At 37.3% G+C, this 19,807-nt stretch overlaps 1 protein-coding gene across 1 annotated transcript; it reads right to left on the bottom strand.

The window, feature by feature from the left end:
- Positions 1 to 7,263: 7,263 nt before the first annotated feature.
- LOC139725333 (SIN3-HDAC complex-associated factor-like) lies at positions 7,264 to 17,407 on the bottom strand. Its single transcript, XM_071636420.1, has 6 exons — positions 17,037 to 17,407; positions 15,714 to 15,842; positions 12,847 to 12,992; positions 9,937 to 10,156; positions 9,112 to 9,271; positions 7,264 to 8,087 (listed from the first exon to the last, which is right to left on the bottom strand). Exons 2-6 carry the CDS (start codon positions 15,799 to 15,801, stop codon positions 7,670 to 7,672), a joined length of 1,032 nt encoding a protein of 343 aa, XP_071492521.1. The 5' UTR covers positions 15,802 to 15,842; positions 17,037 to 17,407; the 3' UTR covers positions 7,264 to 7,669.
- Positions 17,408 to 19,807: the final 2,400 nt, after the last annotated feature.

Genomic DNA, 19,807 nt, shown 5'->3' with positions numbered 1-19,807 from the left:
TACTATACCATGACATGACGATGCCGGCTTTGTTTTATCGAATGAAAAAAGAGGACATAATATTTCGTACATCAGATTAATGTAGACTTTTACTAATGCATTATTGACAACTCTAAGGATGGTGCTACAACTGCCAACAGTTAGTACTAACCCAAAATATAAAGCCCGAAAAAGACAAAAGGTAAAAGGTGAACATGGTATAAAATCACCTCTTCCCGTTATTTTGCACACGTGTGACCGATGTCACCGTTTTGTGAAAAAGTATGACAATTAATGAACATATCCCAAATTTGCTCTGTTTGTGTCCGATTGCATTACAAGTTTCTGTCTTCTGTATGTAGATTTTACTGATGTCTTCAGTAAAAATCTTTACATTTGTCAAGGCTTCAGATTCACTTTAAAAGATGGTACAAATGTCACTTTATTATTGCATATCATGGCACGGTACTCTATAGTATTACACGCGAATGCCGAGAACTACACCGATCCACAGGGGACGCCTGCAACGGAAAGTCGCTGATTTTGTGGAGCAACGCCCCATAGCAATGCTTATACAAAGCTTCGCGTGTATCTGAACAGAAATTGATACACTGCACTTTTCAGCGATCAAGTTTGTCCTTCATGTTTTCCTTCGCGATTTTACCATTTCCCGGTTAAATTTACCCTTTCTTATTCATTCAGGCATTGTGTATATTACTCACATCTCTTACAGGGGAAACTGAAAGACAAACATTTCAGGTATCGTCCTTCTTCATAGCTGGACAAGTTTAGTCCGAGTTTAAGACAAATAGCTCTTACTAATCATTTCCATTTTCCTAACACTCTGTATCGTCTTTTTGTTTTTAAGTTTTGATAAATCATTCAGCAGTTTAAAGGAAACCAAAACCCAAAGAGAAATGTGGAGTGAGTGAAAGCAACAACATTAGTGGAGCACATCAGTGAAAGTTTGAGGGAAATCGGAAAATTGATACAAAAGTTTAGAATTTTAAAAGTTTTGGTGTTGTAACAACTGGCTAAAGAGACAACTTGAGTATATGACATCATGTGTGGACAACAATAGTAAAGAAATGTAAAGAAAGTTCAACATGCTTTCACTTTTCAATGAAAGAGCACTTGAACAACCGCTTTTAGAAAGCAGGGGGAATAATTACTATACCCTTAACATTATGTCAGTATCAAGTTGATGGAATGTGTAATTTTCATGAAAAGTGACTTGTGTGTGTGTGTGTGTGTGTGTGTGTGTGTGGAATTCTTTTCATATTTTCTTTATATTATTGTCCACACATGACGTCGTGAACTCTAGTATACTAGTCTCTTTATCCAGTCATTACAACACCAAAACTTTAGAAACTATTAACTTTTGCATCGATTTTCCGATTTTCCTCAAGCTGTCATAGATGTGCTCTATACTGATGTTGCTGCTTTCACTCAATCCACATTGCTCTTTGGGTTTGGGTTTCCTTTAAAGAATTAAGCAAGTATTTGCGGAAAAGTAGCAATCATAGCGATTATTACAATGCGATAATTATTGCAAATGTGACATTTTTATTTGTTAATAAATGAATAAAAGAATAAAGATACAGAAACAAAAAAGCAAAATTCAAATACAGTTTATCAGGTGGAGGAACGATTTTAAAATAATGTCAAAACTCTTGATGCCATTGAGAGAGAAGTCAGAGCAGAAGAAGTATCAGGTTTGGACGAAACGCACAATTTTATGTTTTATTAAACTTCATTTTTTACAGATAGCTTGGAATACACAAGTCTCCTCGTTACTGGGGCCCAGTACACTCACGAACTGCAAAATGACAACTACACTTCAGTCCACAAATATGTACACTTCATGATTATGCATACCACAACAAATAAATAGTATTGCAAAATATGTATTGCATATTTAGCATATGTACAATTACTTCTTCTCCACGGTTCCATGACATTTTCATTGCATGGATATTCATACAAAGAGGACATGTTATCAAATGTTATTAAAAAATTCAATGAATTCGAGTGGCAAGTAATTATGAGACTGAAATCGAGAAATTCAAGTGTACCCCTTCTTTATGTGAATCTAACATATCTATATTCAAGGCAAGAGCATGAAATACTGTACATATGTAACTTAAATGGAACCATACTATCAAGTTTGTCAATATTTGAACACTTTTAACTTACTACATGTATGTTCATAATAACCAGACCCAAATTTGGTTTTTCTTTTCCCACTAAGAACGAAAATAAACGTTGCATATTGTCTTTAAGACAGTTATGACGGGCATGTTTAATACCTCTGTTCTACCTTTCCTTCACATTTTTTTGCAGCTCCCACAGAGAGAGAGGGACGTGAAACATCTCTGACAAATATCTAGGCAATGTTTCGACAGATACTCCTTGTTCATGATGGCACAGGCTGACTTGGAATGTTACTGAAGCCAAGACCAGGAATTAACATTTACTTTCGATGGTCAAAAAGTTACAAACTCATGAATCACCATTTCAGTATTGTTCAGCTTTGTTCTTTATGAAGGTTAACAATACAATCATTTCTAACAGTTTAGTGTCTAACTTGCCATCAGCACGCACAGAGTTTCCAAATTATAGTAGAAGAATATCTTAAGATAACAAGTGAATAAATAGATAACAAATTAGCACAACTTGCCTTCCCAAATGCTGGCCTTATCTATCATTGACTTCATATAAGAAAGGCGATATTCAAAAAAAAAAAATGCTATCCCGCACTCAGACTTTAACAACCTTCACAGAAGAGCAACAATTGAGTTTGTTTTAAGGATCATGCATGTCAACACTTACCTGAGTAAATATCATTGGTATAAAGATGATCCTCTAATATTGAGTAAGAGTTGAACTCAACAATACTTGAAATGGCATTTCATACTCTTTTCTCTAGAAATCATAAATGATCAGGAATAAAGCAAATATTCTTTCAAATGAAGAAAAGGATGCATATATAAAAGTGCTGATATATGCTACGTGGATTAATGAAGCAAGCTTGGGTTGCATTTCAAACTGCACGTGTGTCCTACACACTCCTCTACATTCTACAGAAACTTTGAAACAATTCTTCTCCAGTGTTGTCAAGGCCTATTTTGGATGTCAGGATCTGACACGACTAACCATCACTTTCTATTGAAGCATTTCACAATGAAAATTAACCACGATGAAAATAGACTCCTTCAAGCAAAAAAAAAAAAGAAAAAAAAAGGGAAAACTACTCACAAATGGCCTCTTTAAATCACGAGTATTTTGTGGTAGTAATTCTGGCGAAGATACATGCCTCTGATCACACTCGTGCAGAGATATGTCATTAAGCGTTGCTCAAGAAGTTGTCCAGATATCACAGAATGCAAGAAATTGAACATCACATCAATCATATCAGTCAATATGGAAGCCTGGAGGGTCTGTGCTCTGGTCAATTGGTCAGAGCTTGACATACAGCCACGCAAAGAAGCATGGTGATATGACCAGATTTATCATGAAGGCACTTCATGCATATAACAAGGAAGGAAAATGTGACGGATAATTATGGTAAGTGGTCCATCTGATAAAGAAAACAACAACAAAAACTGAAAGAATTCTTTACATACTTTAAGTCAAACCTGTTTTCTAGGTAACTGCAACCGCTTACATGCTTCAATGGATAGAGAAAGGGTATGTCTGTATGACTGTGGGAAAAATTAAAACAAAACCATTTACTGTATGTACTGCAGGCAAGTAGACTTGCTGCTTCTAGAACCCTCAGCTACATAGATTTCTGTCGTTGTGACTAGCACTGACTTGACACTTTGATCGGGATAAACTCAAATCCGTGTACAGATCCTACACAGCTTTCTACACTGACAGAGATATCAAACATAGTGATAACATTCTGGGATTATTCGTGATGCCAGTAACTCTCTTTCAGAAGCCATCCGTGCTTTCACCAAACTTTACCTAATGATGGCAATTGATATTGGAATCATGTGTGTGTGAAATGTGATTTCAAAACTACTGATCAGTTTTACAGAGCAATATAATTGGACACCAAGTCTTTTTATCAGTCTTCACGTACAAGGAGTCATGTGGAGCACTGAGACCAATTTGTCAAAATCTAAATTTTATATTCTGATATGACAATGATTTGTATGGTGTGAAAAGTATAATATCAAATGAGTAATCAATTCTGGCTATTTTTAGTTTATACGTTTCTGAAAAGCAATACAGTACCTGAACTTCTTAGAACAAAATGTATCTTACAAATGAATAAATTAATCAGTTGATAAAAGAAAGAAAAACAAAGAAATTACCAAATTATTCAATGAATAATGAACAAGCACAACAGTTTAGGTCTCAGAGTCATTAGGAAGAGCACATATACCTAGCAGGGAACTCGGGAAGGACAACGGCGGGCAAGACAAATGATTGGTTTTACTGGAAGTATTGCCACTAGTATGATTACAGTCTTTTCATACATACGAATAAGAGTTGTGTGTATCTAGCACAGGCTGGTTGTGTAACATTGGAAAGAAAGATTCACACAGCAGAATTATGGAAAGATCAGTTGCACAAAATGCTCTCAAGCATACATGAAATAATATTTAAAAAAAGATGGATAGATGATGAAAACGATGCACCTCACAAAAGTCAGTCTTCATAATGTTGGAAGAAGTTAGGGTCTACAAGATCCTGCAGACTTTACACCACGACAATGAAAGTTAAAGTTTAGACAAAATTTGCATCAGGAACAGGAAAAACATAATTGCCACAGATTGTTAGTCATATACAGCAGGAGGACAAACTTGGATAGACAAATTCTGTACAAACATGTTTTACAAGATTAACTAAGAATGAGGCATCCATCGCATGACTTTACATAAAAATTGCTTAGGATGGTAGGCACAAACGCACATATTGTATAGCCATTGCACAAACGTACCAATATTGGGTCAACCTGTCACGACAAATAATACTGCTCATTTAGGAGTTGTCATTACTGTATATTCGCTTGGAGTTGTCATAGTGCATGGGAATCTCACAGGTGCATTCCTTCAGTCTACTGCAAGGAAATGCACATTGTCAGTTACCAGACCGCCACACATATTTTCAGATCATGTGTGTATAAATAATGCTTCTTGCACGACTGGTGCAGATACATAGGAAAAAAAAAACTACACTATGCCTTGGCAAAGTTGAAAACACACCATTACATCTGTCCTTTCAAACTCAAAGCACCTTCATGATTGTTTACACAAGTTTGACACTTTTTTGGCTACATACACCTTACCCTGCAAGGTCGATTTGGTCATTCTACAAAACACTGACACTGACCCAACACGAAATCACATAAAGCAGAGAATATTTTCATGAGGGACTGACAAGAAATGAGATGTACAAGTTTACCACTGTTCCCATCTTTTCGCTCAAAAGACAAATCTCCCCCCCCCCCCTCCCAAGAGGAAAGATGAAAACGTGTATAGTCCAACATTTGTTATCTGGTCTATGTCGGGACTGACACTATTTGGATAAGCGATTTGGCCGCATATGGGAGAAACAATGTTTATGTACATACATTTTTTACATTTGCCAACCCAGTGGTAGCTAGGGTAGGTAGCGAACACCGCAAGGGTGGTGTACTGGTAATCTAGCTAGCCTGTTAGAATTATAATCCGTTCTTTACAAAAATTGAAACACTTTACTGTATAAGCTGTTATTTTTGCGAGGGTTTAATTTTCGCGAATTTCGCGAATCACAGTTGCAACGCAAATTTAACACGCGAAAATGTCGCCACGCGCCAGGGTAATTGGGCATTTACAATAAGCTTTGGTGTCAATTCAAGAAAACAACAACTTGCGAAAATGTCTGTCACCTCCTCATTTGCGAAAATATCTGTACGCAAAAATAACAGCTTACACAGAAATATAGATTCATGACATGTTTCTGTGGGAATATTATAGGTGAGTTTTGTAGGGGTTTTAATTGAGTTTGAGAAGTCTGGATAAAAGACGGCTGGTTAATCGAGGTCTGACTGTACTTGCACTAAAGACAACAAACTCGGTGCCCGAACTTGTGTAGGGTAAGCACTATTTAGAGGACGAATATCATAAACATTTCCCATCAGAATAGGAACTCATCAGTTCATTTGCTCATAATCATAACAAATTTATTTGCATTTCAATTTCATTTGAATGGCAATCTGATCTTGCTTAATAGTAAAAAAAGATCAGAAACAAAATACGGGGAAAGTAGGAAATAAAGTACAGTCCACATATTTGCCATCCGCGCATGTACACATAGATGTGGAGCTTGATGAAATACATCGCAGAGGACCAATATGTCCTCTTACTGTAATTGCATATAATTCAATTCAACAACAGTATTTTACATACACACAGACAAACACAGACAACACAGACACAACTATCACTGGTTCAGTGACAAAAACAACATTTACATATATCTACACATCTTAAGTCCTTCTCTTTCTATTCTCTTTCCATATTCTTTCTGTCCACTATGTCCACTCTGGCAATAAATAGAGCAAAAAATAATTTTTTTGAATAAAAAGATTTAGCCTTTCTGTCATATGTTATACTAAAAAAATATGTCCAATCGCAATGCAAATCTCTTTCTCACACTCTCTCTCTCTCTCTGTGAATTGCATTCACAAATTTCATTGATAACATTTGATGCAAGCACAAGCGAGCCATCAAAGTTCAGCGAATCATAATATTGCTGTTTTAAGACTGAGGCAGGAGAGTTATACCACAAAATTCTCAGAAAAATTACAACAGATAAAAGATAAATCATTTCATATCTCAGTAAATATCAGTGTGTGAAGTTAAAAATCCTAATATTCATAAAAAAACATGAACTATTTCTCATGTCCATGTCTATTTATGACTACCACAACTGATTTCTATTTAAAAAAGAAATAATAATTCCTCATTGTAATAATCCATTAAAAAAATATGCTGATACTGAAAAGTCTACTAAAAATTATTATATGCTTTGTTTCTCTCACAAAATTACTTTGATAGAAATTCAAATGAATAATCAATTCATCTGCCTTTCAAAGCTCCAGCTGGCATAATGAGGCAATTCTTCACTCTGTTTGACTTCTTTATGACTTTTAGATAATGAGCAGATTGCATCCCCAATGTAAAACTTCAAGATCCTATCTGATTCCACAGTAAAAAACAGAATTGCAATTACTTCTGATTAGATATAAAGCCCATTGATTTACTACCAGCAATTCAATAACAAGTATGCAGCCTTCCATTTTCTGAAGGAACATGGGGACATTCTGTATCTATTGCACTACAAAATACAACTGTAAGGTATTTAGAATCTTTCAAATGCATAATAAAATTCTACAAGAGCTATCTTTCTTTTTCACCCAATCTGAATCAGCTGTCCTTAGGATCATGGGTGCTAGCTTGGCACGACACTTGTGAACTTGATCAATGCCTGCACCCCTATTATCCCTCCTTTGGCTTTAGGCTTTAGGCTGTGGAATTAATATTTTGACTTATTCGTTTAAACCCCGGGTAGAGATTTACCCCCTTCAACATTTTTGAAGCCTACAAACAAACCACTGTATTACCCTGCTTTGGAATGAGACAAGGTGTGGATACTTTTTCAGTCAAACACTGTTGACTGGTGGGCAATACTCTCAGATTGTTTGCTGAACCACCGAATAGCTTTCCAAAATGCCATTACTGACCACGCTCTCCGCGGCATTCGGCCTCTTAACCTCATCCCCACTGGAATGCACCATGTCCAGGTCATCACCTTCCGAGCCGTCACGCGACCCATCACTGCCGAGACTGTCCTGTCGCGAGCCTCGCTTACTGATTGCCAGGTCCGCGGGCGATCCCCCGGGTCTGCACTGGATGCTGGACGCGGCGTGGGAGGGGGTTTCCCCCGCCGACCGCTGAGTGGATTCGGCAGGGGGTTGCCGGGGTGAGGAGGAGGGTGTCTGCTTGACCGGTGAACCGAGACAAGAGTTGAGGCAAGGTGACAGCAGCTGAGGATGGACCATGATTTCACCGTGCATGCCCTTGAAAATCGTGCCACAGCAGACCTTCTCCCTGTGAGGTTTTGGGATGAGAAGGGAGCGGAAAAAAAAAACGTTTGTCAACAACACACAGCAAAGCCAGTCAATGTTGCATCTATACACATACTTACAAAAGCTGCCGCAATCAATAACCAATTTCATCATTTTGTACTTGGCGAAATGAAGAATTGTTATAAGAGTCATCAATGTGTACACAAGTAAAAATGCATATATATATATCATGTTCTGCAGATGTTATGGTGTGCAAAAATTGCATGTATGCTTGCAGCTGTCTGATATTGGTGCAACATTCCTTCATTACTGATAAAAACCCTTTGCTACAGAAATATTCAAAGACCAATTAGTGTGGGGATAATGAAATGGGAAGGCTGGCCCTATCGAGATATATTTGGGAATCGCCATAAAGAATTCTGTACAGTTTTATCACTGATTTTTAAGAAGTACACACACAGATGAAGAATCTCAACGGGAGTCGATTATTACTGGTGATTGTACACTTTAATGCACATATTCGCTGACTGGCAATTCTATTCTAATAGGCCTGTACTGTACTTGTGGTTTTCTAATGTACTCCTGCAGAGGTGAATCCAGGAATTCCGTAAAGAGGGGGCGCACGCACCCCTCCCCCCCCCCCATTTTTTTCTTTTTATTTCTTTAGTTTCAACAAAAAATGAAGGGGGGGGGGGGTGTGCGCCGGTTGCAGTCCTTCCTGGATCCGCCACTGCTCCAGTGTGTGTTCTGTCCACACCATGCATGTCTACACAAAAAGTCTATTTCACATCACCAATTCTTCTCTATGTAAGAAATAAACAAGGTGGAAAGAAAGATTTGTTTGAACTTCATTTTTATCTTACCATGTGCATTTATTGCTCCCTAAATGGACTTGTATGTGAGAAATCAGGATATTGACTGATGGCGCTCAATTCTAGATCAGCAGTCACAACACACAGTGAAACAGAACAATATGGGCAAACATTTTAGGTGGCTGCTGCCAGATACAAGTGGTAGCTAGGACGGGCTCAAATATAAGTTCTTACATTTTCCAATACGTGGTATCAATGATTGATGCCAGTAGAGGGGGCAGGTCATCCAGATAGTCAGAGGATATCGACGACCCCGACCTGGACCCAGTGCGCGATGTAACTGATGTTTCCGATGCATCACTTGGAGTCGGGCTGGGTGGAGAAGCGTCCTCCGCTGTGCCAAGATCACAAGAAATGTCAGTGGTAAACAATTTAAATCGATTTTGAATTAACTGCAGGAGACTGATGTAAGTGGGAAAGGGGATTTTTCTGATATCACAGCACATGTGATTGAGTAAGAGAATCAACACAAGATTGCTCTTAAATGCAAGCAATACCTACATCAGTGTAGATGGGCAGCTTGGTATGATGAAAGAAAGCAAACACTTCAAACAATTTCATACTCAACAAGGAGTCAGTTTTTCATGGGCACAACAGACTGCCAGAGAAAGTTTTAAAACTTGGAATTTAGTTAACTACATAAACTTTGCAAGGACTGATCTGTGATCAAATTGCACGAAGTATTGTATATGCCATTATATTTCACAAGGTATTTATTTTCATGAATTTCGTGAGTCTGGTGCTATCTGCAAACCCCCCTTCACACAAAAATATAAACTCTGATCCCCGACACGAATGTGACGTGCACACTTACATTTTTCTGTTCATCACTGTACATCCCAATCGCAAATTTAACCACTCACAAAATTGTCGGAAAGTCCCAATTCGTGAAAATTTAGACTCGCTAAATATATGGCATATACAGTATACAGACACCTTATCGCATCAAAATCACACAGACACAAACCCGCAAATGCACAAACATTGATATGCTCTCACGTTCAGGATTTCTGGATCTCAGTCCGTCCAGCAGGTTCATCCTCTTCTTCTCGGAGTGCCTGCGCTTGTGGCGGCGACTGCTCCAGCCGTGGTCCGGCAAGGGGGCCGGGTTGTTGTTGTTGCAATTGTTGGAGAAGGAAGTGGTCGGGCCGCCCTTTTGCGTCTTCAACTTCTGCCTCAGCTGAGACTTGCCTCCAGGCCCCGCCCTCGCATCGACAACCTGAATGGAGATTAGACATTATGTAGGTAGTGGCTAACAAAATGTTTTGGAAAATACAATCCATATTTAGGATCAGATGGAAAATTATACAATATTTTCAATTCCTAGAAACAATGTGCATTTGCTAGCAAGTTTAATGTCATCTACACTAACAGCCCCTCCTATTTAAGAAAGTGCTCTTGTTTATTTGACTCTGTACTATTTCTGTGGCAGTGCCCAAGTACAACATATATCCAAATGAGAGAAACATTAGCAAGCAGCAACACATGTATGTCTTAAGTTGTGTTTGAGGTTAGCCCTGCCAGTAAACTTACCTGCTCACCCTTGATTCACTCTAGTTGAAATCCCTTTTAACATCACTCGCAGAGTTAAGATGCATGATATGAAGTTTGATGAATTCTACTCAAATTTGCATTGACATCTTTATTACAATGTACATGACATTTGAGCAATAACATATAGATATCAGTCAAACTATGATGCAATTTTCAGGCAAGCTGTCCAGTTTGCCCAGAGGTCATGACCTTTCATGCTAACAAATTCATCAGAGTTCACTGGCCTCAAATGCATGTCTTCAAAACATTCAAGAGTATAATTGTGACTTTACTTTTTCATACAGAGTAGAGACCCTTTTGATTGAGACCCATTGTGTGCTGTTTGTTTTGCAGATATACTGACTTATACATGGGCAATGTATAATCATGACTGAATTACAATGTTATGTATTAACCCCAACCCACAGTCTGTCCAAAAACAGCAACTGACTTGTTTTTGTCAGCATTAGGTATAACATTTGGAAGAAAAATTAGAAAGTAATTGGTAAAGCATTTGGGGGAAAACTATCTATCCATTTGAGAAGAAAGGAAATAAGTGAAGGGATTGTGAAAATAAATTCACATTTTAATGATAATATATCATTATTTTGTGTATGATTATTAGACTGTAACAAGGAAATGTTCATGTTAGTGCGGCATACACACTGTAATACTTACGAACAGGAAAAGCCTTTAATGAACTCTGTTAAGGAAGTAAAATTGCTTCGTGTCCAACTGTATCTGATCTAAGTACCGCACATTCATCAAAACTACCGTAACCACTAGTGTACAAAGACAGGTATTATTAGTGCCTGTGCACTTAAATGAATTAACAAGTCAAGTAAAAAAGAAAAAGAAAAATGAAAATTTTAAGGATGTTTCTATAGTTTCGTCCGATGTGTCATTCTTCTGATTGTCAATATTCCTAATTGTAGTGTACAGTATATTTCATAAGGTAGAGTAGCAACTTATGTGCCCTTGTATGCTCACATGTCATCTTTTACTTGGTTGCAGACTTTCAAAAGCCTCTCAGTTGCTAGATTCACAATTGATCATTAAATTGGCAACACATTTGAAAGAATTTTAAGTTCCAGTTCCTCTCTCAAATGGACAAATCTCTGCTTATTTTTTCTGATTTTGTGCAGATTTAATGGTACATGGCATGATTGAGAGTTGCTAATTTAATCAAGAAAAGATGATAATGTGTGCATCAAAATTACTCTAGGAAGTAATGGGCTCAACATCTGATTAGAATTTGTGTGAGAACAGTGAACTGCAGTCTTATTTCCTGCCACTGAGGGAAACATGCTGTAAGTGGGCAATTCCGTGAAAAATGTTACCTTTCCTAAAAATCATAAATCTGTAATAATTTGAAAAATATATGAGCTACAGGGACAAATTTAGTATCAAATGCTAGAGTTTGTCTAGCTCTTTCATTTGAGTGGTATTTTGATATAATTGAAGTGTATTTAGGCATTCTTTTCTTCAAAAAACCCATTTTGGGGCACTATTTTTGATAATTTTTGTAAAAACACACAATCTTTGACTCTCATTATTCCATATTCAGAAACACTTCAGCATTTGTTTCAAAGTAGATCATGGTTAAGAATGAACCAAAAAACACTAAAATTAGCCTTTCCTGAGATATGGACTGTGTTAAAGTATGAATATTGGGACTTTAAAAAGTGGACAAAGTTGTAATGTCCGTAACGCTAAAAATGTAATGTCCGTAACGCTACATTTGTGAACCTGTAGAGTAAATGCTGAATTTGTTGCACACCATTATCAATCTACAACTTAAACAGGACCAGAGCACTCATTTCAGAAGAAAATTACTTTTACTTAATGCTCTGATTCACAAATTTCTCAACATATCCACATGGAGGTAAATAATCGTGTCCAAAAAATGTAATGTCCGTAACGGCAAACGTTTTGTGTAATATCTACCAAATGATTTATATTAACTGATCAAAACTCGGACTGTTGACATTTCAGGATGACTGGGTTAGAATAAACCATGAATGGATTAAGAATGATTGTGCTGAGTTGTTGGAATAAGCCCACAAAGTCACCAAAAATTTTCTAAATGTAATGTCCGTAACGCTGGAATTGCCCAAATGCGGAAATTTTCAGAGTACATCAATCTTTACGTATATCATGCTACTTTTGGCTTCTACAATTCTACAACTGGCAAATATATCTTCACAATTTTGTCTGCACATTTTGAACTGGTTGACAATTGTGCAGCGCGAATGCAAAAACCAGTGAATATGTTCTATATATGCTCAGCTAAAAAAAAAAGAATTAATCGCGAGAGAAATATGTTGACATTTATGGTGTGAGAAAAAGACCGACGCAAATTCAGTGTGCACTGACATGATTCCAGTTCCTCTCGGTTCCCTTTGGCAGCTTCTTCCACCTTTTGATGAGCAGGACGCAGGCATTGCAGATCTCCCCTGTTCTTTTCTGTCCCTCGGTCAGATTGAAGCAATTCTTGAATTCCGTCTCATACTTCTTGCTGTCTGTGAGTTGGGTTGAAGTATTCAGTGACAAGAAGAATACATGATTTAGTGTGATTCCTAGCAAGGATAAACAGTATTAAATGCGAAGTAATGCAAAGTTGAAAGAAAATATACCATGTATGTATTGTGCACTGTAATAACAATATGCATCAGAAGGAACACTGATGAATGTCAACTAGTACCTGAGACTCCAAAGTTTAGAATTACTAGTATATAACTTGTAATGTTCAAACAATTAGCACAAATATTTCATTCTTGAAACTCAAGTTTCAAGCATTTACACCGTACGCGGCTAGGACTGTTTTTTTTTAAAATTATTACCGGGTATTGTCATTTTGCTTTTTGGTCACAAAAGTATAGCAAGTGCTGTATCTGCATGCTTCTCTTTTCTTCCTGTCATTTATGCCTGCATTGTGTTCGTTGACAGTTGTACTTGTTCACATATACAGTACATTTCTACTGCAAGTTATTGATATGCTGCAACAGCATACACTGTAATTATACTTGCCATACACGTCTGTCTTACAGATTTTAAGGGTCATCTCACATATCTCCTATTGAGACATTTTAGAATCATCACTGGATACTATTAGCATGTGCCATTCCGCTTCCTTGTTGTACAGTGTGTATGAATGTATTGATTATTCTATTGAGTGCATGAACTTTGAAGTAATGAAAGTGTGTGAATCATGTCTTTAAAGTTCCAGATTGAAGTTCACAGAGTGTAAGATAAAATTAGCGCTCAACAGCTTTGTGGTTATACTTAGACCTTTCACACGTACAAACCACAGTGTACATTCAGCTAAAAATAGACAAACCATTTTCTGCACTTTTCAGACTTTTCATAAGCAATCATATACATCACTGTCAGCATTTGCCCACCATTTGCAAACTTCAAAAGGAAGTGTAATGAGCCCTCACAAAATGCACTGTGCCCATGTATAGCATCACTGAGGCATTAAATGGATGCACTACATTTGAATAGCAGTTCGATTGACTTGCAGGTACATGCACATTGTACACAGACACTATTGTCAAGTTCAGAAGAACTTTGTATACAGAAAGAAAGCACACAACCTGCACTCTAACAACATAAATTTTAACCCCCCCCCCCCAAAAAAAAAAAAAGAAAAAAAAAAGAAAGAAAGGCAAAAAATACTAACACTTTCAGAACACCATATTCAAGGCAACCTGCAATATGCATGTACTGTACGTGCTACATTACCAGCATAAAACTGTCCTCACAATGTATTCACTATGTGCTCACAGACGTGATATCCCGATACTATCAATTTGTGGTGGGTGGGAATAAGAAAGACAATGTGACAGAGGTGAACATCAAGTAGCTCTTCTTTGTGAGGGCAAAATTTAGAAGGTCTCAGTACTTTGTCACTGCTTTTTAGATATTTGATGTGCACGTAGCGGAACAGTTTATGAGCTACAGTGCATTCTGTAATTTATTACGTAGGTGGCTTTTCTGTTTTGTCATCCACAGAATTGCAACAAGATTCTCAATTGCTTTTTCTTGAACCTCACAACCAAGCAGCTGTGAGGGATCAACATTCACGGAACAAAATAATGTGATATAAGCACCAGGTATTAATGCCAGAGCAACTTGCATTTCTTGCATTCCTCTTCATCATCTCTGAATGCTACTGTATCTTTTAGTTGCTAAACTACAAAATTTGTCAACTCATGATGTACAATGTACTGTACCTTCAAACACTGTACAATAATCCATGTTTATTTACCCATCTAAAATAAGGGGGGGGGGGGAGGGAAATATAGGAAACGGAATACTGTACCAAAAAAGTAGAAATTTTGGGGAGAGTACTGTTTCACACTTGGTTTGGTAAGACGGTAGATCAAGATGCCACTTTTCGGCGAGTGATGCAATCTTCATATTTAAGCAAGTCTTCTCAAGTTTCCATGAAATAAAATGATATTGTATGACAAAGAGCTACAGTATGAATATTTGAAAATCACCCTTCAACTACACTGTATTCATAGAATGCCTCCTGCTTATGCTTGGAAAAAGGACAACATTCTTTGATTTCAATGTCATTCTTATTAACTCTTTGAGTATCAATGGATGTAAACAGCCACAGCTTGCCAAGCTACGGATGGGTGGATTCCGTACCAAAACCAAACTTTTTGCACCCCCTTTATTCTTTTATTAAAACAAAAGAAATAAAAAGAAATATACATGTAGAGGGACTGCATGCGCCCCTCTTTAATTTTGAAATGCCCCCCCCCCTTTACAGAATTTCTGCATCCACCCCTGATGAAGCACACCAGCAAATGCAATGATTGGTGCCAAAAAGCAAAATCAAGATGAGTCCACAAGGGCATTTTCCCATTACATGAAAGAGTCACTGAATTTCTAACTACGTAACCACTGATTGACTGTGTGACCTGTGCATGTTCACACGAGTCAACACCAAAAGCTTTATTGATCCCGTACCTGTATTTCTACTTCATAACTCCTGTAGTGTTTCATACATGTGTAAATGAGGGTAACTACTCGACAAAACAAAACATAAATCTACAGGTACATCTGACCAATGCAAAACCACCCCCATCCCCTTCCCCCCAAAACCCCCCCCCCCCAAAAAAAAACAAACAAACAAACAAACAAACAAAACAAAACAAAACAAAAGAAAAACCAAAACAAAACATACTTGTACATACATGTATGTACATGTGTACACACACACACACCTGTAAATCTTGAGCTTGACGACTTGGCCTTGCAAATGCAGCAACCAGCCACACTACGATAGATCTTTGGGCGGTGGAATGTGAACATGGTCCAATTTGGAAGTGGTCTTGGACCTACAGAAAGGAAAGCTGTAGAACAATTAAAGGTAATTAATAAATAGTAATCATACACATTATGCATGCATACAACCTTGTACATGTCAATATACAAAGACAGAAATTTTGCTGAATTTGGGCATATAAATTTTTTGTAAATGTATGCAGACTTTAACACTGTTTCTGAGACTGGTGAGCAAAAATAAAAAATAAAAAAATCTGCAAAGGCATACAAAATGTATGTCATATGAGATTTTTGTATGTATTGTACATATTGCCATGTACAAAATTTATACAAGCATACACTGTACAGTGCATTGTACTGTTTTTTCCCCCATCCACAGTCTCTATTGCTGTTCCTACAGCCAGTAGATCTACAGGTACAATGCACATTTATATTTGTAAGTGAAGCTGTAACACTATTAACAATTATATCACAAAGTGGCTCTAAAAACAGAAGTTCAGTGCCTTATTACATAAGCCTCAGGTCTCCTTTTGACAACAGGTCTTGAGGAAATTGTGCCAGATGAGTTTATATTTACAATAAATTTACATACACATGCATATCTGAGAACCTACAAGTGTACATGTATTCCAAATTGATATTGTACTCATTGTACATGTTCCTTACCTTTACTCAAATTACTGTCCCCAATACTGCATACAAATTACCCTAAGCATAATGTCTTATTGTACTGTAAACAAACAAAGAGCAAAAAGATTGGCTGAAACTAGAGACTAGAGTGTAAACAAAGGAGATTTGCCAGATGTCCACTTTGTCATATGAAAGTTGTTTCTGATATAAAGGTGTGTTGACCTGCAGAACAGATCATAATATACATATAGGCCAATACCATACATAATAGACAAAGACCTACATCAGTACATGTATCAATACAAAAATAAACAAACATGACTGTGTTAAATTGTAATTTGTGTGACTTAATACACTTCCACCGAACAGCATTGCAGTGTATTCAAGTCAGCCCGTTATACTTTACTCACTTGGCAAGAAGAGTGAAAGTAGGAAATGAAAACTGGCAACACGGTGCTCAGTAAAATCAGTTTCAATTTATGATTCTACATTACACTATACACAATAAACAGCAGGACTTTCATTTGACATAACATAGATTGCATGGACATGGTTTTAGAAGGGTGAGATTGAGAGTTATGACTACACAAATCTACTGTGATAAACATCAAATAATGATAATGTCTACTTACAGAGACAAGGTCAATGTGAAAGATATTTCACGGAGATGCTAATCCATCTATTTCTGCAGCAGAACAAACTAAACAAGACTCTCTAACCGTTGGAAATCTACTTGGAACACCTCGACATAGTCATAGAGATACCCGATGACGATGTAGACAACCAACCCGATTCAGTCCTCCACCAAAACTGTTCTGCACTGTCACTGGTACTGGTAGTGCCCTACCACTACTGGTGGTGGTACTCCTCCGAACTGCTGGGACAAAGATGCCCAAACAAAACAGATCTGACAGCCTCCTCTGCATACATTATAGATTCAATGGACCAGGCTAACTCCCATAAATCCTCAGTACGATTTTTGTTGGGACAAAGCGGCTGAGAGAAGAAAGCCTTACAAGGACCCAGCCACATCGCTCTAATCTGGCTTTGTTGGACCCTCCGCTCGCGAGCGGCACGAGCCAGGCACGCGAACAAAGACCCCCAGCAGGGCCCGATTTCTGGATGCCGATTCTTTGTTGGTACCCCTACCACACTAAACTTCCAAGCAAGTCAGGAAATCTCTCGTTTCCGGGTGAAGAGAAAAACAGACAGGAAGATGAAACAAAGATTTTTATGAGAGGCTGAGAAAGACATGGCACGAAAATGGCGGTGCGAGTAACACGTACCAGGACACATCGTTGCTGGGCCATGTCAGGCACGGCAGTGTTCCGAAACCCTGGAAAAACCTCATGAATGAAGTACAAGTTGTAAGTGTGAGGTTGTGAGTATACCGCGCACGACGCATTACACACACATGCACATACACACACTGTACACAGGCACGACACAGCAGCACGCGTAACCTGCCGACATGACTGCCCAGAGCTCTCGCTTCTTCACGGTGCTCGTTGTGACCGCTGTAGAATGCCGGTAAAATTGCCATCCACGTGCAAGAGTATGGGCACACGTTCATTCTCTTTCAACCAAACATGATCGCGTGTTTTTTGAAGAAAAATAATGAAGCAGAAAGTGTCTTACCGTGATTACTTCTTAACAGCTAGATAATAAACTGCACTAGACGAAACAAGTGCTCTATTTCTTCAGTATAACTGGCAAACTTGACAATTTCCCTTCTAAAAATGAACTCATCATTCTTCAACGGGGCAGGAGCGTTGCTTCTTTTTGATCGATCTGAAACTTGAGTCGGAGATTTATGAGTAGATCGATCGAGAAATGCGACGTACATCTGTACAGGGAGGCTGTACGTACAACTTGTACTAGTATTTTAACAGTATGTAGTATTTGCTCTAGTGGCTGCTCATCTCAAACTCGACGCTTCGCGAAGCTTGATCTTCGCGATATCGATAACCAAAATAAAGACAAAACAATGTTCATTTTTGGGGGAACTTATGACCTACTAGTAATCAGTCTATTGAAGAAGGCAGACTTAATCAGAAGAAGAAGAAGAAAAAAAAAGACCGAGGCAGGAGGCGTCGCTAGCAGGAGAGTGGCCTGATGATTTTTTTTTTTTTTTTGCTTATAAACTCAGCAAACAAAGAAAGTTAACAATTTTTCAACTTTATATTTCTCATAGAATATTTGATTGAAAGTTAATGAATTGTATATCATATTAAAGATGATTTCATTGGCTATCAACCTGGTATGTCAACAAAGAGGGGAACTTTACGCATGAGTGAGCACCTTTGTTTTTCTTTTCTAAGGCACAAAAGTAAAATTTGAGAAGAAAAAAAATTATCAAGTTGTCATTCATGCGTAAGTGCTCTTCCATAACAATAAGAACAAAAAACAATGAATTAAACACAATAAGAGACATGAATTAAGGAGCAAAAGTATACCTATGATCTCTATCATATCTTCGCAACCCTAAGATCAATAAAGGCTAAAAAAGTAATGGAGGTAAATGAAGAATCAAATTGAATGAAATTAAAATTCAACTGAGATCAGAAAAGATGCAATATCAACAATGCAGCTTTTGATTTTTTTTGTTTGAATTAGGCAAGTTGTAAATCATATTTGGTTTTTATATTTGTCTCGTGAATTCTTGAATTAGTAAATAAAGAATGAACGTAAGAAATTCTTTTCATTTAATCATCTTTATGCCTTTACTCAATATGCCATTTGAAGTTTGGGCTGACAGAAATTCATATTCTTCCCCTTAGTTTTCCACTTTGCTTTTGTTTGAGGTTATAAAGTGATAAAGAGAATGAAAACTTATTACATGTATTATCATTTCATTCAGGTGTCTCGTTGTGTTAAACTGGTGTTCTATTATCATAGCTATCTTGATGGACATTTGCAAAGTGCAAGACAACATGTCAATTTTTGCGATTTTTACTTTTGCGTCTTGGAGGACAAAATGAATGTGTTCACTCATGCGTATAAAGTTTCCATCAGGCCTTTGTTTTAACCTACTCGGGTGATAGCTGATTAGATTACCTTTGATATGGGATATAGTGCCTAGATTTTCATTAAAATTCTCTGTGAAAAATGTGAACTCGAAAGTGTTAACTTTTTTTTTCTTTTTCTTTTTTTTTTTGCTGAGTGTATTTGTTTCTTTGATTCCATGCTGTGTGATTTTTTCGTTAACATATACTGACACTATATATAGATCATTTTTATTTCCACTTTGTTCATTTTCTGAAAGAAATATGTACTCTTTCAATGAAACTTTGTAAGGATACAAATCAGCAACTGTAAATATCTCGTACAATAACAGTAACATTTTTATATAACTCAAAGCAAAACGTGATGCAGCTTGAATGTTTTAGATCTCCATATAAAG

This window comes from Diadema antillarum, unplaced genomic scaffold, assembly GCF_040938485.1.
Source record: "Diadema antillarum isolate AM-2024a unplaced genomic scaffold, OU_Dant_1.0 seq00000035_RagTag, whole genome shotgun sequence".
Lineage (NCBI taxonomy): Eukaryota > Metazoa > Echinodermata > Echinoidea > Diadematoida > Diadematidae > Diadema > Diadema antillarum.
The sequence above is the reverse complement of the archived record's forward strand: the minus strand, read 5'-3'. Positions and strand labels throughout refer to the sequence as shown.